The 17,373-nt window shown below is 62.0% G+C and overlaps 1 protein-coding gene across 2 annotated transcripts; it reads left to right on the forward strand.

The window, feature by feature from the left end:
• Window positions 1-3,181: 3,181 nt before the first annotated feature.
• Window positions 3,182-14,155, forward strand: Rasd2 (RASD family member 2). 2 transcript variants are annotated; one of them, XM_046429739.2, is made up of 3 exons: window positions 3,182-3,230; window positions 8,554-8,833; window positions 11,844-14,155. In XM_046429739.2, the coding sequence occupies exons 2-3, from the start codon at window positions 8,563-8,565 to the stop codon at window positions 12,371-12,373; spliced, it is 801 nt and encodes a 266-aa protein (XP_046285695.1). In that variant the 5' UTR covers window positions 3,182-3,230; window positions 8,554-8,562; the 3' UTR covers window positions 12,374-14,155. The 2 variants fall into 2 exon arrangements, with proteins under 2 accessions (XP_046285695.1, XP_046285696.1); XM_046429740.2 differs by lacking the exon at window positions 3,182-3,230 and adding an exon at window positions 3,718-4,194.
• The last annotated feature ends 3,218 nt before the right edge of the window (window positions 14,156-17,373 follow it).

The following is a 17,373-nucleotide window of genomic DNA, read 5'->3' on the forward strand; positions in this document are numbered from 1 at the left end:
CCAGATTCCATGGGGTAAGTGGGGCTGAGATTCTGCCTCTTTAATTCCCAGCGGCCACGTGTAAGGAAGCCACACTGACGCGCTCTGGCCTCACTCGGATGGACGAGTTTGGAACACCGTGACTCCCAGGCCCAACCCCGGAGCCGGGAGCCTGGGCTTTGCTTCTTTGTAAAGCTCCCTGAGGGCCAGGGTTAGGGGCCACTGTTCTAGAGAAGCAGCTGGGAGGGGACAGGATATTCAGCGGAAAAAATGATCTCAGTCCAGTCCAGCCCCTCACTAGCTGCCTGGCATTAGAGCCTCCCAGGGCCTCGGTTTCCCTTGCAGCACGCGGGGCTGTTGGGAGGCCCAGCCAGCCTCCCCCACGCCGCTCTGCCCTCCCCTTCCCCTTGTCTCCCAGGGGACAGTGTGCAGATCTGCTCTGAGCGTGATTCAATAAGTGTCCATTAAAAACGCACAAGGTACAGGACGCTGCCCCTTAATGATGTGGGGACTGGAAGATGAATCAGGCTGAGTCTCCGCCTCGAGGAACTCACGTTAACCAGGCTGACGAGGACCGTGTCCGGAACGTGAGGCAAGAGGGGACACGGGCTAGAGAGGAGGTCGTCAAGACTGGCCAAGGCCGCTTTACACAGGCACTTTACAGTTTGTCTTCGTCCCCCCAACAGTTCCACCCGGCAGCTATGGTAACACTCGCTCTAAGGCAAAGAAATGGGTTTCAAGAGCCAGGTTTGGTGCCACCGGAGCCCCGAGGAGGACAGGGTCCTGCTGACAGAGAGACTAGGAGAAAGTCTGTGGGGAGAAAGGTGAAGGTCATGCCAATAGGTAGAGATAGAGAACAGGGTGCCCGAGGCAGGGGACCAGTGTACACAAATCCGGAGGAGGCAAGTCCCACTTCTTTAAGGACCTGGCAGTAGTTCGATTTAGCCAGAGTGAAGGCTAGTGCAGGGCATGTGAGAATCAGATCCTGGTTAGAGGCTTCGTGTGCCAGCATAAGGAATTTAGATTTTATACCTTAAGAAATGGGGAGCCACTGAAAGTTCTTGAGCAGGGGACGGCATTTTTAGGAAAAGGTTTAAGTGGTCCTGTTTTCTGTGGGAGAAGGGGTTGACAGAGAGTCCAATGAGGCAGGTAGCTACAGCAAATTGGTCCTGACAGTGGAGAGGATGGGGACATGGGCACGCGTGTGAGGTGCGCGGATGCCACAAGAAGGTTCCCTGGGCACTGGTCCCTTCTGTGCATCTGCTTATTAACTGCACTGGGTGGCTGGAAGGAGAGCGCAGCAGTCAGAGGTAGAAGTGGAGGGCTCTCCCAGGGTCTCTCAGTGCCACGTGCAGCTCCCCTCACCATGGGGACATGGCCAGTGGAGTGTGTGCTCGGAGGAGGACTCAGCTGAAGCGGTAATGGGTTCTTGGGCCAGTTCACAGCTGGCCACCTGCCACAGACCCATGATGGGAGCTGGCCCAGTGGCCTGAGTCCTCTTGACCCCAGCTTCCCAGGTGAAGCATGCCTCCCGGCCTGCCTCCCGGCGCCAAGTTCACAGCCAGTCAAGGCTCAGAGGCTGTGTGCGTCAAGCTCAGCACAAACCCTCCGGGGCTAGAACCAGTTCCTAGAAGACCAAGTCTGGACATGGAAGAGCCCTAGGCCAGGACCCGACCTCTTGCCAACCTGTGACCTTGGACACATCCCCAAAGCCCCTCTGAGATGTAGACTGGGTACCGAACAGTCGAGGAGCACAGTGGTGGGCCCTCTGAACACCCAGCCGCCCCACCTCCACTCTCCCCATCTTCCTGGTCAGCCTCCCTGGAGCAGCTGGAGAAGGTACCAGGACCGGAGGACAAGCAACTTTCTAGGCTCAAAGTCAAGGTCATTTTGGCAGTTTTGTCACTCTGTGGACACAGCAGTATCTTGTTCCTCTTATACTTGACCCAGTCAAGGCCCAGAGACTTCCTGGGACTGGCCCAGGATCCGAGGTGTGGGTGCTCACAGCTGCGGGAGCTGGCGCTCCCAGGTCTCACTGCTGTCATGAGGCGGGGAGCCAGGTCCCCAGGTGGGGAGCCAGGTGCTGAGGTGGGGCTAACATGGGCAGACACCCCAGGCTCAGGGTTTGGAGTGAGGAACGCAGAGAACATTCTCTTTGAAGCCTCCTGAACACATGAAGGGGAAAATCTCCCTGGTGCGAATGGTCGGAACGTTTCCCATCTCCCTTTTGACTAAGGGCACGTCTCAAACCTTGGCAGGACACAGATTCCAGCCAGAATCCAATAATTGTGCTTTGTTTCCATTGAGCTTATTCCACTGGTACCGACTATTTATGGTAAGCCATACTGGTTTCCCATTTAAGGCAGTGATATTAACGTGTCTCTGAAAAATATGTTGGGGGTGGGGGAGAGTGGATCTGGGATTTAAAGAAAATATTAAGTAATAAGTGGTGTCTAGATATGGCACAGTCAGATCCCCTGACGTCTGACCCGTGCAAACCCTTCGCTGTGAAGAGAGGGCTGGGGTAGCTCAGTGGTCGGGTGCCTGCCTATTAATCACGAGGCTTGGATTCGATCCCCAACACGGGGGTGGGGGAGGGGTGGGGGATATGGCGACAGAGGCGCTGCCCAGGGGCTCAACGGAGCCCCCCGGCAGGGCTCTGGGTGCAGCGCTCTCAGACCCGCACAGGCGCAGACTTCCCATTCCGTCGCGCTAGGTCAAGGTGACTCCTGGGCGCCCCCACCCCGCCCCCGAGATTGCACGTGCGCGGCCCATGTGCCAGTCCACGGGGTGCAGCTGGCATTGCGACCTCAAGAAAGAGGCAACGGCTCGGGGCGGGCAGATTGGGCATTTGGGAGGGTCTTGGGGGTTCCGTGGCGGGGGGGAGCGCCCAGGAGCCCCCTAGGCGCGGTCCGCTGAGGACCCAGCCGGTCACCTGCGGCCGGGGCAGTCGAGCGGGCGAATGCGTGCGCAGACGTCAGCCTCCGAGGCTCGTGCCGCGCCTCTTTCCGGTCACGGTGCGCGCGCCAGAACCTCGGCCGTCCCCGCGGCCCCGGACCCACGCGCCTGGGCACGCGGAACCAGCAGACTGCGGCGCCCGGGCGGGCGCGGGCGGGCCGGGGGCGGAGCCGGGCCGCGCGACCTCTGCCCATTGGCCGGAGCGGCGGGGGCGGGGCTCGGGGGCGGGGCTGGCAGAGGAGGGAGGCGCGGGCGCAGGCGGCTGGACCCGTCGCTCGCGGGCTGCTGGGCAGGTGGGCGCCGCGCGGCCGGACCACTGGCGACGCTCGCCCGGCGGGAGAGGGCGCGGGTGCCGCCATCGGGAGCTTGGGCTCCGACCACTCTGGGGAGGGACCCGCAGCTTCGCTCTGAGGGGGAAAGGGGGGCGTTCTCCAGCCGGAGAGGGGCGGAGGGAGGAGCCGAGCCCGCAGAAAGTTCTCCTCCTCTGGGGGAAAAGGAGGCGAGCAGGGAGGCGGCGCCGGCTCCGGCTAACTTGGAGCGCGGAACCTTGGGGCGGCGTTCAAGGCCTCCTCCCACACGCTCGCGGAGCCGAGCGCCCTGCTCCTCCTCCGGCGGCTGGCGTCTCCTGGCAAGGAGAAGGGAGCCGGGGCTCCAGCCGGGCAGAGCTGCAGAGCTGCGGGCTGAGGAGGAGGCCGCGGCCGAGCCGGCAGCGCCTGTGTCCCCACCCGGGAGACCCCCTTTGGGCAGGGGAAGGTAGCGTAGGCGACCGAGGCGGGCTAGCCAGCCTGGGACGCGCACCCACGCACACACCCACAGTCACCCAGAAGGATCCGAGTCTCCGGGGCGCCGCTCCTTAAGACCGGAGTCGTCCCTCCATCCCTCCCCCAACCCCGGAGCCCCAGGCCGGGACCCCGGATCCGACGTCCCCAAGCCTCCGGTCACCTGGCTCAGCAGGAGGCCCCCGGGTCAGGGCACGGCAGGGCCGGCGACGGCGAGCCGGAGCCCGCCCAGTGCCCGGACCCCGCTGAGCCCTCGGAGCCCACCCATGGGGCCCCGGCTCCGCTCGCCTCCTCGGCCGGCCGCGCCCAGCCCGGCGCCCCGAGCCGCGCAGAGGAGGATCCCTGCGCAGTGACCCGGGAGCCGCCGCGGACGCTGGGAGGCTCGGCGGCTGGAGCGGCAGGCGGTTCTCCGCACCTCCAGGCGCTTCCAGGCAGCCCCCCGAGCCGATCCAGAGGCCCGGGGGCCCGGCCTTCCCAGGTAGGAGACAAACACCCCAGCAGAGCTGAGGTGCTGGGTGAAGTGGGGCAGCTGAGAAGATCGGGCAAGGGCTCAGAGAAGCCGTCAAGGCCAGGGAAACTTGACGTGGCTTTTGCACCTACTGTGTGCCCTCTCCATCTGGCAACTTTGCCTGTCTAGAAAGAGAATTAAACAGGGGAGCACCTTCTCTGTGTCAGCCTGGGCTCTAGACTTTTGACTTATCCCAGGAAAGAGATTTATTGAGCTTCTACTGAGTGTTGGGTTTAGTGCTAGGGGCCTTCTGTGTAAGAGATGGAGAATCATAGGCCTTTTAAGGGGGGAAGCTTGCTCAGGGAGAGGAGCGCTGCCTTCCCAAACACTCCTGCTGCGAGCTGCAGCCTCTGTATACCTAGATGGAGTGGGGGTGCTGGGGTAAAAGGGTGGGTGGCTTCCCCTGACCTGGCAAGGACCTCCCGCGAGGAAGGAAGGTCCTGGGCCCCTTGCTCATACAGTCCCCTGAGCTGCTAAGAGTGAGCCGGGGAAGGACTTCCTGTACTTGCTGGCTCCAGGACCCCTCCCAGAGCTCTAGGGACTTGTCGCCTCCCTCTTTGCCTCCAGCCCTGGGAGGAGGATGGAGGATGTTGTCCAGGACCTCTGAAAGATGGGAGGTCAGGCTGGGGAGGGATGGCCAGCTCAGGGGCTCTTGATTCGGGCCTCCCCTAGCATCAGAAGGACAAGATGGGGTCGGTCCCTGCTAGTCCTCTGCCAGCACTCCCAGTTCCACCAGACCTAGCTGCTCCAGGTAGCCCCATGTTTCCAAGAGAAAATGTCTCAAAGAAAGGAACCTTGTGTTTGTTAAGACTGCTGCGTCCAGGGTCAGCAGCAAGCAGCCTCTTGACCTCCCACTGGACCCTGCTCCATGCTAGGTGTGTCTGCACCATCCTATTTAACAGTGCAACCCGGGCAGCAGGTGTGGGCAGCGAGAGGCGGGGCTGGTCTGCTGGGAGCTCCCGCCTGTGTGCTCTCTGCGTCCAGAGCTGCCCAGGACAGGGAGATTGGCTTTGCAAAGTCCGCAGGACCCTGGGGGTAGGGCACGGAGGCCAGTGACTGACGTGTGTCCAGAGGCTGGGGTGCACACTAATGGAGGGACCGGAGCAGTGGTGGGCAGGATGGGACAAGCCCCCCGGGGACCACATGGGGGAGGGGCACACCCAGACTCATCCTGCTGTCATTGCCTGTCAGACCTGTCTTCCAGGCAGGCCCTGGGGGACAGGCAAGGCAGAAGGGAAACCCAAGATGCCCCTCTGGGAGCTGACTTGCAGAGTTTGCAGGAGAGTCCTGGGTAGTGACTGCCCCCAGCTGCCTGGAGGGACAGAGGGAATAAGGATAAAATGTGCCTGGGGTCTGTTGCACCTGTTGCCAGCTGACGCTTCACTGAGTCAGACTCCGCTTAGCAAAAGACTCCGCTGTTGGCCGAGGGGTGCGTTTTCACAGTGCCGAGCGCCTAGGCTTTGGAGCCTAAAAGCCTGCTCTCAGCCCAGCCCAGCCAGTCATCTGCTGTGTGACCCAGGGCAAGTGACTCAACCTCTCTGAGCATCGGTGTCCCCATCAGTCAAGTGGCCCATGGGGAACCCTCCTCTTGGACTGTTGTGAAGTCATGGGAATAAGGCACATGCCTGGTGCGAGAGGTGCCTGCTGGTCAGCTGCACCCCATCTCTGCTCCTGTTCCAGGGACATTCTGCCTCCCAGCTGCCCTCAGAATGGCCCTGTGGGGACTCAGCAGTCAGTGCCCACATCCAGGTGTTCTCTTCAGTCTCTGGGCCTCCAAGGTTGGATACCAGACTCTCAAAAGGCCCCCAAACTCTGAGCCCTGCCTGCTCCTCCCTGTGGGGTCCGCCTGGCTGAGGGCAGAGGCTGCCGGCCACAGGTCCCCGCAGCGTTCCCCCCCCCCCGGGGAGGGAGGCGGAGGGAGGCTGTGGGGGCGGGGGGGGGGGAGGCCTGTCACCTGGCCTCCAGGTGCCTGGAGCATCACTGCCCCACGTGGCTGGGGCCATGTGAAGGCGCTGGCTTCCCAGGGGAGAAAGCCTCTGGTTACCTTCCCCCTGCCTGCCGCTCTGACCCGGCTCCCCTTCCCACTTCCCGCCTCCTTCTCCGGCCCCTGCTGCCTCCTCTCACGCTCCAGTTCATTCAGTCCTTGGTGTCACCCCCGCTGTCCCCGCTGTCCCGGCTGGGGCTCTGGGCTGAGGCTGGGCCAAGGCAGTGATGGACAGGACCTGTCCCTGGGGCTGCAGGGCACTTGGGGGGGGGGCTGTCCTGAGGTGGGGCCTCCCCCTTCTGCTTGAAGGAGCTCAGCCAGCTCCACGGGAGCCGGAGCAGCCGGTCCTGCTGCCTGCCCCAGCTGGGGGCGAGGGCGAGGGCGAGGTCCCTGGAGCGGGGCTTGGGGGAGACCACAGGGGTCCTTCCTTATGGGCTGGGGTTAGTCATGGCCGTAGGCACTGGTGTGAGGGAGAGGCCGCTGGGAGGTCCGGGCTTGGCCTCTCCACCCAGGCCCTCATTAACCCAGGGGGCGCATCCCATAGTCTTGTGATCACGGGGCCCTTATCTGTAAAGTGCGGGAGAGAGGCGGGTGCCTGGGGTCCAGTCCCCCTCTGCCGGTCACTGGCTGAACAAGTGTGATCAAGTGACTTAACCTCTCTGTGCCTCTGTTTTCTCGCCACTGACCTTCTGGTGTTACTGGAAGGATGAGCTGGTGACTATATGTGCAGCCCTCAGGACACTGACAATGCTAAAGGCAAAATCAATGTCAGCTGTCATCACGGCTCTGTACTTAGCACCGTCCTTGGCACAGCCTGGGCTTGGCTGGTGGACCATCATTGTGGCTGCGGGCCTGGGGCCGGGGGCCAAGCTTGCCCATTGCGAGCATCTCTGCGGTTCATCTGTTGAGGTCACGCTGGCAGCTGGGAGTTGGCCGTGACAGGAGTGTGCACCCCTGGAGATGACAAACGCCACCAGCCAGGGCTCTAAAATAAATAAATAAATAAATAAATAAATAAATAACAGAGCTTGCATGAGGGTGTCTTGAGGACGGTCGCTGCTCAGGGGCTCTCGGGCCGGGCTGCGAGGTGTGGGCACGTGCCAGGGACTCACTCCCAGGAGGTCTCGCCATTGCCAGGGGCAGGTGGCCTTTCATAGACAGGAAATGATGGCGATTACCTTGGGGTTGATGGGTGAGCCCTGGGGCTGCTGACAGGGCACCCAGGGGCACCGGGCACCCAGGGGCGCTGGCCACAGCTGAGCACACAGAGCCCTTTGTTGAGGTGAGACAGCGCCTTCCTTGCACAGGGAGCTGCACAGCTGCCCTTTCTCTGGCATGTGGCCCTCACTGGCCACCCAGCCGGGAGCCTCAGGTGGCACCCCGCCTTGCAGAGGCCAGGGTGTTGCTGCCCCAGTAGGTCAGTGCTCTGGGCAGTTCTGGGATTGGAGAGCTTCCTAGACGGGAGGGAGTCCTGTGGGACCGGAGGCATTTGAAGGAGACCCTGCAGGGAGAGGGGGAGGGTAATTGGGGGAGGGACTAGTGTGAGCAGAGGGTGGGGTCCCGGGGTCCTGGGGGAATTCTGGTGGTGCTGTCAGAGGAAGACATGGCCAAGGGAGGTGGGCTGGGCTGGGTGGTCCTCAGGGGCTGGCTGCTTGCTTGTCTCCACTTGGGGTTCAGAGTTTGGATCTGTTTTAGCTTTTCCCATGAGGCCAAGAGGCTCCGGTGGCCCCGGGAGGTGTGGGGGAAGGTCCAGTTGTCCCGGGGCTGGGAGGTGAGAATCTGGGCAGGAAGCAGAGAGGAGGCTGGTGGCCCGGGTGGGGAGGCTGGAAGTGAGGGTGGGAGAGGAGACTGGGGCACTGGGGTGGGGGCCACCTTGGGCACACCAAGCTCAGGCCCGAGGGGAGTCCTCCCCTCCCCGTGGCCTTTCCCTCCTTCTGGGCCACAGCACCCTTAGATGCATGTGAGGACCCTCTGGATCAAGCCCAGGACCAGGGGCTCTGGAGAGGCTGGGGACAGAAGGCCTGGTTCCAACTGTGCTTAGCTTCTCTGAGGACCAGTCCTGTGCGGAACCCTCCACGGACCGCCGCTGGCGGGGAAGCGGGGCTTCACATCCGTGCTGCCCTCAGACAGGGGCTGCGTGGACAGAGGGTGACCGAGTGGGCGAGCGGCTGGACGGGGGTAAAGAAAGGCCAGGGCGCAGGCGCGGGTGGCGCGGGTGCAATTTTGCAGACAAAAAATTGAGACCCAGGAGGGGGCGCGGGTTGGGGAGGCCTGGGCCCACGACCAGGGGGGCAGGGCTGGGTTGGGCCCCGGCCTCCTGACGCCTGCCCCTCGCTTTGCCGCAGCCCCGAGCCATGATGAAGACCTTGTCCAGCGGGAACTGCACGCTGAGCGTGCCCGCCAAGAACTCCTACCGCATGGTGGTGCTGGGCGCCTCCAGGGTGGGCAAGAGCTCCATCGTCTCCCGCTTCCTCAATGGCCGCTTCGAGGACCAGTACACCCCCACCATCGAGGACTTCCACCGCAAGGTCTACAACATCCGCGGCGACATGTACCAGCTGGACATCCTGGATACCTCTGGCAACCACCCCTTCCCCGCCATGCGGAGGCTGTCCATCCTCACAGGTGAGACCGCGGGTGGTGCGGCGGGTGGCAGCGCCATGCCGGGAGCTGACTGGACTGGGGATCTTCCTGCCCAGGGGACAGAGCTGTGTCAAGCTGCCACCTCCCCGCTCAGGGAGTAGACCCGGCAGAGCCTTGGGGACCACATCTGGGCTCAGGTTCCTGACCTTTCAGGCCTTTGCCACTTCCCCAGGGGTCAGGGCAGGACCCAGGCAGCGGTCAGGCAAAAGGAAGGGACCCTGTAGTAACAACCAGGTGGTGAGGGCACCAGCCCCACGTATGGGAGCCGTGGGCAGGGCGTAATCCTCGCAGCTAAATTCCAGACAAGCGCTTGCCTCTGCTCACAGGGAAACAAGGCTGAGAGGTTAAGTGACTTGTTCCAGGTGGCTGGCTGGGCTGGCTGGCTCTCCTTTACCACGGGGCGGAGGTGCAGGGGGAGCTCCTGCAGATGTCCCCTTGGCCAGCACATCAAGCAGCTGAGAGGACAGGTCCAGAGGCAGCCTGGGGCCCAGTCCTGGTTCCACTGCTTCCTGGTTTTGGCCTGTGGGGCAAGTGACTTTATCTCTCTGTGCCTCTGTTTTCTCTTCTGGAAACTGGGATCACGTGCACACCCGGCTCAAAGGTCCCGTGAAAATTAAATGAGTTAATACGTGTAAAGTGCTTGGTGAGCAGACATTAAGTGCATTAAGACATTAAATTCTGGGCTTTAAAATTGATGTTCCTAGTGTGCCCAATACGGTTACACTGTCATGTCCCACCATGTCCCTCCCTTTGCTGGGCAGAGGGGAGGGTGTGATCAAGGGACTCCAGGTAGCACTGAAATAGCATTACAACTGAGAGCCTGCTGCTCGGGGAGCCATGTCCTGCCCACCTCTTTCCACACCTGACCAGGGCGGAGGCTCATAGGTGACCCAAGGTGAGTTCCCCGGGCATGTGGCTTCCTCCTCCAGGCCTCCTTGCTGATCCTCTGACCTAGGTTGCTCCCAGACCCCCACCTCACCCATATTCTAGAGAGGGAGCACGTAGACGGGGGCCCTGGGTGGCCCTGGGTTCAGATCCTGGCTCGGCCTTTGGTTGGCAGTTAGATGTGTGGCCTTCTGGCGTCTCAGCCTCCCTGCAGGCATGACCTCAGTCCCCTGTGTGACCGTGAGCATAGAAAGAAAGCACAGGGGCCTCCTCCAGCCCAGCGGGTGTCACTGGCGTCTGCTTTTCCAGTCTTGGGGAGGGCTCTGGGGACGGGTATCACAGGGAGGTGCGGGGAGACACAGGGAAGGACCGAGTGTGTTTTCAGTTAGTTTCCAGTTACACAGACGCACCTCCATCCCACGCTACAGAGAGGACGGGGCCCGGGACCGAGTCCCCATCAGGGCCGCTGCGTCCCCCCGTGGCTGCCCCCTCAGTCTAGGGTGACTCCTCCAGGCCCTCCATGAGCACATTGGCATTCAGATGCGTGTCCCTGCGGCCTCCAGCGCCCTGGTCTGTCTGTGCTGCGCGGGCGTGCGCGGGCGCTCTGAGCACATCTGCTGCGGTGCTTTGTTCCCTCTCCAGCCTGTGCCTCGTTTTCCGACCTGGGGCTGGTGTGCAGGGAATTCTGGAAGCCATTAATCCCGCTGCCGGCTCTCTCTCCAGCTGCCGGCTCTCTCTCCAGCTGCTGCCCTGTCGGGCTTTTGGTGCTTGGCATCTGTGTCGCGTTTAAAAATGTCAGGCTGCCGCGTCCTCGGGGGCTGAGATGAGCCTGATGGGACGGGCTGGCTGCCAGGGCAGAAGCGGTGGGTGGGCTGGGGCTGCCTTGCTGGTGCCCTTCAAAACATTGAGGTCCTTCACAGGCCCCACCTGGGCCCAGCCAGCCTTGTGGCCAGCACTGAGTGCAGGCCCCAGCTGGGATGGAGTCCCGTGCCCCTGATCCCCCTGTTCAGAGCACACTGCAGCCAGACGCTGTTCTGAACATGACATGCTCAATTATAGGGGACCAGTGGGCCCTGGGCCCAGAGGGAGAAGGTGGTGGTTCTGCCAGAAGCTGGGCTTGTCCATCTCCTCCCGAGGATGAGTCCCAGGGCCACCTCCTCTGAGCCTGTTCCCTCGCCTGTGAGACAGGGACTCTGAGTCTAAGCGAAAGTGAGAAGAAGCCTGGAGAATAGATGGTGACCGTCATAGGAACTGTGACCTGGGCAGGAACGTGGAGGTGCTGGCCACACACTTGCCGCCCCCTCCCGCTTCCAGTCACTGTTGAGAGTCACTGTTTTAAGTGATGCCGAGAGTTGTAATAGAGGAAACAAGGGCCTTGGAGGTAATGTTCACCTGCTCATTTCATGGTTTATTCAAGAAGAGAGAGCACCTACTGTGTGCCAGGCGTGGGCCACACGAGGACAGAATCGGGTTGCAATCTTGGCTTGGCATTTAAGCTGTGTGACCTTGGACAGGTTGCTTGCCCTTTCTGAGCTTGGTTTGCTCACCTGTAATAGGAAAGTAATGAAATCTCCCTCACGGAGGTGCTGTGAGAAGTTAGGGAGCAGCCAACAGGGAGCTCGAAGAGCTGCCTGTCCTTGTCATCACTGACATTCGAGAAGGCTGAGTGCGTGCCACCTGCATTCACTATCTCCAGGAACTCTCAAGATAACCCAGTAGGTTGTCCAGGTAGGAAACTGAGCTGGAGAGTCGCAGGCCACCCCAGGCCAGGTGTAAGCAGAGGAGGAGCATGCGCACCTGGGGCCCTTGGTGCCAGCATCTGGACCTTAACTATGGCCACGGGTGTTTGCTGAGCTCCTGCTGCGTGTCCCGGGGACATGCACTGAGCAGGACAGGCAGGACTCGACTCTCCTGAAATCTGAGAGCATCCTTGAAATTGCTAACACTCTACAGTCCCCTCAAGTCCTCAGGTCCCCTGCCTCCAGCCCTGCAGTCACATTCAGATGGGGAGAGTAACAGCCGCTACCCCAGAGCCGCGGGGGTTCCCTCACTCTGCGGGGGAGCGGCTGGGAGGGCGCGCGCGCTCAGGCCTCGCTCTCTCCCGCAGGCGACGTCTTCATCCTGGTCTTCAGCCTGGACAACCGGGAGTCCTTCGACGAGGTCAAGCGCCTCCAAAAGCAGATCCTGGAGGTCAAGTCCTGCCTGAAGAATAAGACCAAGGAGGCGGCCGAGCTGCCCATGGTCATCTGCGGCAACAAGAACGACCACAGCGAGCTGTGCCGCCAGGTGCCCGCCACCGAGGCCGAGCTGCTGGTGTCGGGCGACGAGAACTGTGCCTACTTCGAGGTGTCGGCCAAGAAGAACACCAACGTGGACGAGATGTTCTACGTGCTCTTCAGCATGGCCAAGCTGCCCCACGAGATGAGCCCCGCGCTGCACCGCAAGATCTCGGTGCAGCACGGCGACGCCTTCCACCCCCGGCCCTTCTGCATGCGCCGCGTCAAGGACACGGGCGCCTACGGCATGGTGTCGCCCTTCGCCCGCCGCCCCAGCGTCAACAGTGACCTCAAGTACATCAAGGCCAAGGTCCTTCGGGAGGGCCAGGCCCGGGAGAGGGACAAGTGCACCATCCAGTGAGAGGGAGGGACCCAGGGGAGGGGCTCGGGCAGTGCCTTAAGGGAGGTGGCCCCAGACGCCCGCTGCGGTGTCCCCAAGAGCTCAGCAGCATTGTGTTCAAAGACCTTTGGCACCAGCCCGAGGCCCAGGCGCCAGGCCCTGAGCATTCTGCCCTCGCCACTTCCCTCTTGTCCTCTTGTCCGTGGCTTCCCCGGACTTCGGCTGCTCCGTGGGAAGACCAACGTATCCCTGGGGACAGGGGCCAACCAGGAGCTGTCAGGACCGATGCGGGCCCTGAGTTGGAGCCTTCCGGTCGCTGGGTTGGGAGACAAGCTGATGCTAGAGGTCGGGAGCCTCCGAGGACAAGTTGCGGACTGAGAGTCCAACAGCTGGACAGGAGCGGCTTCCGGCAGGGGGACCCTGGCGGCCATGTCCACCCACCTGCTGCTCCCGGATGTCGAGCCAGTGTGTGTGGGGGGGGGAGGGGCGGCGCGCCCACCAGGCCACGCCCTCCCAGACCACGCCCACCAGCCCTCCCAGGCCACGCCCACGTGAGCCACACCCTCGGGGCTGCTGTCTGACCCCCGCGGCTTCCTTTGCGGCTCGTGCTGTGTTAGTGGTAGACAGGGAAGCCTCGCCACCCGTCCTTGCCTAGGGCCCCAACTTCAGATTCCCTGCCTCCTCTGGGGACACCTTCCTCTCATGCTCCAGACAGGGTCCCGTGGTCTGTCTGCACGTAACCATTGGCCTGTAAGGGAGCGGATTGCGCTGTTCCCAGACACTTGCAGGCCTCTGGGCAGGCAGGCGGCCACTGAGACAGGAGGGGAAGGTGACGTGGCCCAGGCCCGCCCTGCCTCCTAGCTAGATCAGGGCAGAGCTCTGTGGCAGGGAGCGGGCTGTCCTCTACTCTGTTCATTCCTGGAGCATTTACTGAGCACCTACTGAGTGCTAGGAAACAGAGAGGGTGAGGGGCTCACATCCCCAGCTCTGGCCTCTGTCCACCTCGATGCCTCAAAAGGAGGGGCAGCTGAGGTCAGAGCAGAGCCTGGGAGGAGGCAGGAGAAAGGCTCCTGCGGGCCTCTCCTGGTGCCCAGGCCACAGGTCTGAACTGGGAGCCCCAAGGCACTAACCACTGAGCCGCACCTCCAGCCCTTTTTATTTTTTTATTTAAGAGAAAGGGTCTCACTAAGTTGCTTAGGGCCTTGCTAAGTTGCTGAGGCTGGCTTTGAAATTGAGATCCTCGTGCCTCAGCCTCCTGAGTCACTGGGATTATGGGCAGGCACCACCAGGCCCAGCTGTCAACAGATACAGTTTATGTTCTAATCTCCTGAAAAATATTGAAGTTTAAGGTCACAGGAAACCACAATAGTCACTGAGTGAGTTTTCGGAGGCCCAGGAAGGTAAGCCCCATCCGTGCCCAGGTCACCCAGTCAAAGTGGCAGAAGCAGGACTAGCTCTGGCCCTTTCGCCCCCTCGCTCGATGCTTCTTCAGGGATCTGGGGCGTCTGACCCCTGTTGCCCCGGGAGGTCCCTATGGGCAGTGTGGACATGTGCCCACAGGTGAATGCAGACGCCCCCGGCCCCGGCTCCGCACACCTGGCCCCTGCCTGCGTCTTGTCCCCGCCCGCCATCAGTGCAGCAGCTCTACCCCCGCTCTGTCTCCTGGCTGTCCATCCTCCCAGTCAGAACCCTCGGAGCAGACCAGCCACCTGTCCACAGGCGTGTGGGGCCTGGTCTCACCCTGTCACCCTCACTGTCCCGGACCTCTTCGTTCACTATCAATTAAAGTGGATTTGTTACGAAGCTGTGTCCTTGCATTTCCTGTTCTTAAAGAAGAGGTGGTCTGTCCCCCACCAACGCCAGCCCCTCCTCCCCAGATCACCTACTGGTGCCTCACCCAGCGTGTGGTGCCCAGTGGTCTTCAAGTTTAAACTGGGGAGGGGACAGTAAAACCCACCTGTGCATGGGATGTGCGTGTGTGTGTGTGTGTGCATGGAATGGTCATGTCCCCCTGGGGTGGCCAGTGAGGCCCACAGCTACTGGGAGGCTGAGGAAGGAGGATCCCTTAACAACATAGAAAGAGCATGTTTCCAAAAAGAAAGGAAACGTGTGGTCACCAGCACCTGAGATGGAGATGTCCTCCCACGCACAGGGCCCCCCAACACAGTTCCTCAGCCTCACCTCAATCATGGCCCACCCCTGGAGGTCGGCTCGTGTGCTCCAGGACGGGAACTTCCCAAACAGCACTCAATAGACTTGGGACAAACAGAGTGAGCCTCTGTGACATGAGACAGGAAGTGGAGGCCGAGAGAAGGTCCTGGTCCAAAATGCTACCAAATGTGCCTCTTGGCCCCGAGGGGTCCTCCTTGGGTGGGGGGTGGAGGGGTGTAGACGGCCACTGGGTGCTGGCTGGGTGACCTGCCGTGTCTGGCTTCCCAGGCCACCTCTGCCATCCAGCTCCTCGAGACACCCACTCCTCACAGCGCTGCATTGGCAGTGAGGATCGAGGTTCAGAGACCTCAATATCTTGCCCAAAGTGGCCCAGCTGAAGGGGCCATTGGAGGTGCAGGACCAGAAGCTGTCTCACCTCAGAGTGGGGAGGAAAGGATTTTGCATCGGGAACGAGACCGCTCTGCTGTGATGGGCAGATGCCACCGAGCATGACCAGGCGCGAGCCCTGAACACACTCCCGTCCCTGGCCATGGGCCTCACCACCCAGTGGAGGGGTCACGACCCTCAGGACACACAGAACAAGAGGGGTCAGGCTGAGGACGAGGCGGGCCAGGCAAGCCACGGAGCTGGGGGAGGGACAGCCGCTGCTCCTGGATCCCGGCTCCCTCCAATCCTGAGCCCACGGCAGCCACGGAAGGTCTGGGTGGGAGGCAAGTCCTTTGGATGCGCTCTAGGTCCTGCCTGTTGTAACCGTGAACTGTGGCCGTGGCCCCCTCCCCCGTCGCAGCTGAGACACAGGAAGGGCTGGTGCCCCGCAGGCCCTCCGGGTGCCCTGTCGGAGGCCCCGCTGCCTCCCTGCCTCCGTGCAGATAAGTCGCGTCCTCTCCCGGCCTCTGGTTCTTTGTCTGTGAAAGGGACGTGGGCAGGGGGCGCGGGCAGGGGCGTGGGCAGGGGGCGTGGGCAGGGGGCGGCTGGCCCAGACGCACAGGGATGGCCTCCCGCGGCCCTGACCTTCTGCAAGAAGGAGCTGGTCATCCCACTGCACCACCCGACATCATGGTCCTCACAACAACCCTGCCCCCTGCTCCTGCCCCACAGCTCTGGCCCTGGACTGGGCTGAGGACAAGGAGAAAGAGTTCCCTGGCCAGGTCTTCCCGGCCCTGGGGGGGGTGGATGGACTCAGATGTCAGGAGAGTTCCCCTCCCGGTGAGACCTTTCCACGATGAGCCCAGTCCCAGCCTGGAAGGCAGCATCGCCCAGGAACGTGAACTCCAAGTGCTTGTTGTGTTCCGCCTCCCTGAACCTGTCACTCACTCCAGAGAAAAACTGGAGTCTGCGTCACAGCTTGGTGGGGGGTGCCTGCCAGCCTCTCGGCCTCAAAGGCTGCCAGGAATGGGGGAAAGAAGGGAGCTGACCTTGGCTGAAGACCCACTATGCACCAAACACTGTGCTGGGCCTGTGACGTTGGATTCTCTTGGCAAAGCTACGTAGAAGGATTATAAATCCTTTTAAGATATGAGGGGGCAGAGGCTCAGATAGGTAGAGTCACTTGTCCAAGGTTGCACAGCAAATAAGCAGGAGAAAGCTGGGCTAGAATCCATGTCTGATTCCTAAGCACGTTTGGTCCCCAGGGCTTTCATAACCGAGCCTGCTGGGGGGCTGCTCTCGGGAGGGAGAGGCTGGCATGGGCACTCTGCTCCACCTGGTCATTCAGCACCCAGGATTCTTCCACCTTCGGGCTCCTCTGTCTCCAGGATGTTGTCACCTTGGCATAGGTATCGGGAGAGAGGGAGGGGAGGCACACCTCCCATTGTCTCATCCCTTCTGCACACGTCCCCAGGACCCAGGTGAGTGGCGTGCCAACCTGACCAAAGGGCTGAGAAACGTGGTCCCCTGCTAGGCGGCCCCAAGACCAGGGGTGACTTCGCTGTGGCCAGACCTGGCTGGCTAGCTGCTGCCTCCACCCTGCCCCGAGGCAGCGGGCCCAGCGTCAGGACACCAGGACACCGTGTCCACCGTGTCCCTTCTGAACTCACCCAGGCTGCGGGCAGCAGACGCAACCGGAGAGCAGCTCCCGTCTCCCGGGCTCCCTGAAATGGCTCAGGGGCTCCTGTTGCCTCATCCCTAAGTGAAGCATGGACCCCCCACATCTCTCATCCCTCACGGTGACAGGGACCCCCCAGGCGCTCCCAGTGGCAAATACCAGCTCAACCAAACATCCTGGGCCCACGTGACCCCGCATTTTGGTCTTCGTGGGGGGGGCTTCCTCTGCGACTGGCGGCTACTGCACCACCCGGGGGGGAGGGGGCTCCTGGGTCCCTCTAGCGGCTTCCGGTTTCCCTCCCCCCAATTCTTGGGGGTGCTCTGGGGCGCAGGGGAAGAGGCCAGCAGAGCGGGGAAGTTCTTCCTGCCCGGTGGCCGTGCCCTGCAGGGAGGGCAAGGCAGACGCCTGAAGATGGCGTGGACCTGGATCGAGGGTGACTCCGCAGCTCCGCAGAGGCCACTGCCGCCCTGGGGGTCTCTTGGCTGTGGGGGCCTGTGTGGCTCTTTGTGGGGGCTGCTCAGCCCTTCTGTCCCTCTCGATGCCCTCGGACTCTATGACCCTCCTGATGTCCTCATGGCCAGGGCCTAGGGCATCACCGTGCCAGCCTCTGTCCAGTGGTCCCACGTCTGGGCAAAGCGAGATTTACGCTCCTGCCCACTCGACTCCGGGGCTAAGTCACTGTGGGCTCCATTGGAACTTGAGCTCTGACCCAGCCTGCCTGTCCCCCATTAGACACGTGGCCCCAGAGCCCTTTACTGCAGGGACACAAGCCAAGCCCTCAAGCCGGAGCCACAGGATGACATTC

This window comes from Marmota monax, unplaced genomic scaffold (genome assembly GCF_021218885.2).
Source record: "Marmota monax isolate L192 unplaced genomic scaffold, Marmota_monax_Labrador192_F-V1.1 WCK01_AAM20220418_F8-fsc00051, whole genome shotgun sequence".
NCBI classification, from domain to species: Eukaryota; Metazoa; Chordata; class Mammalia; order Rodentia; family Sciuridae; genus Marmota; species Marmota monax.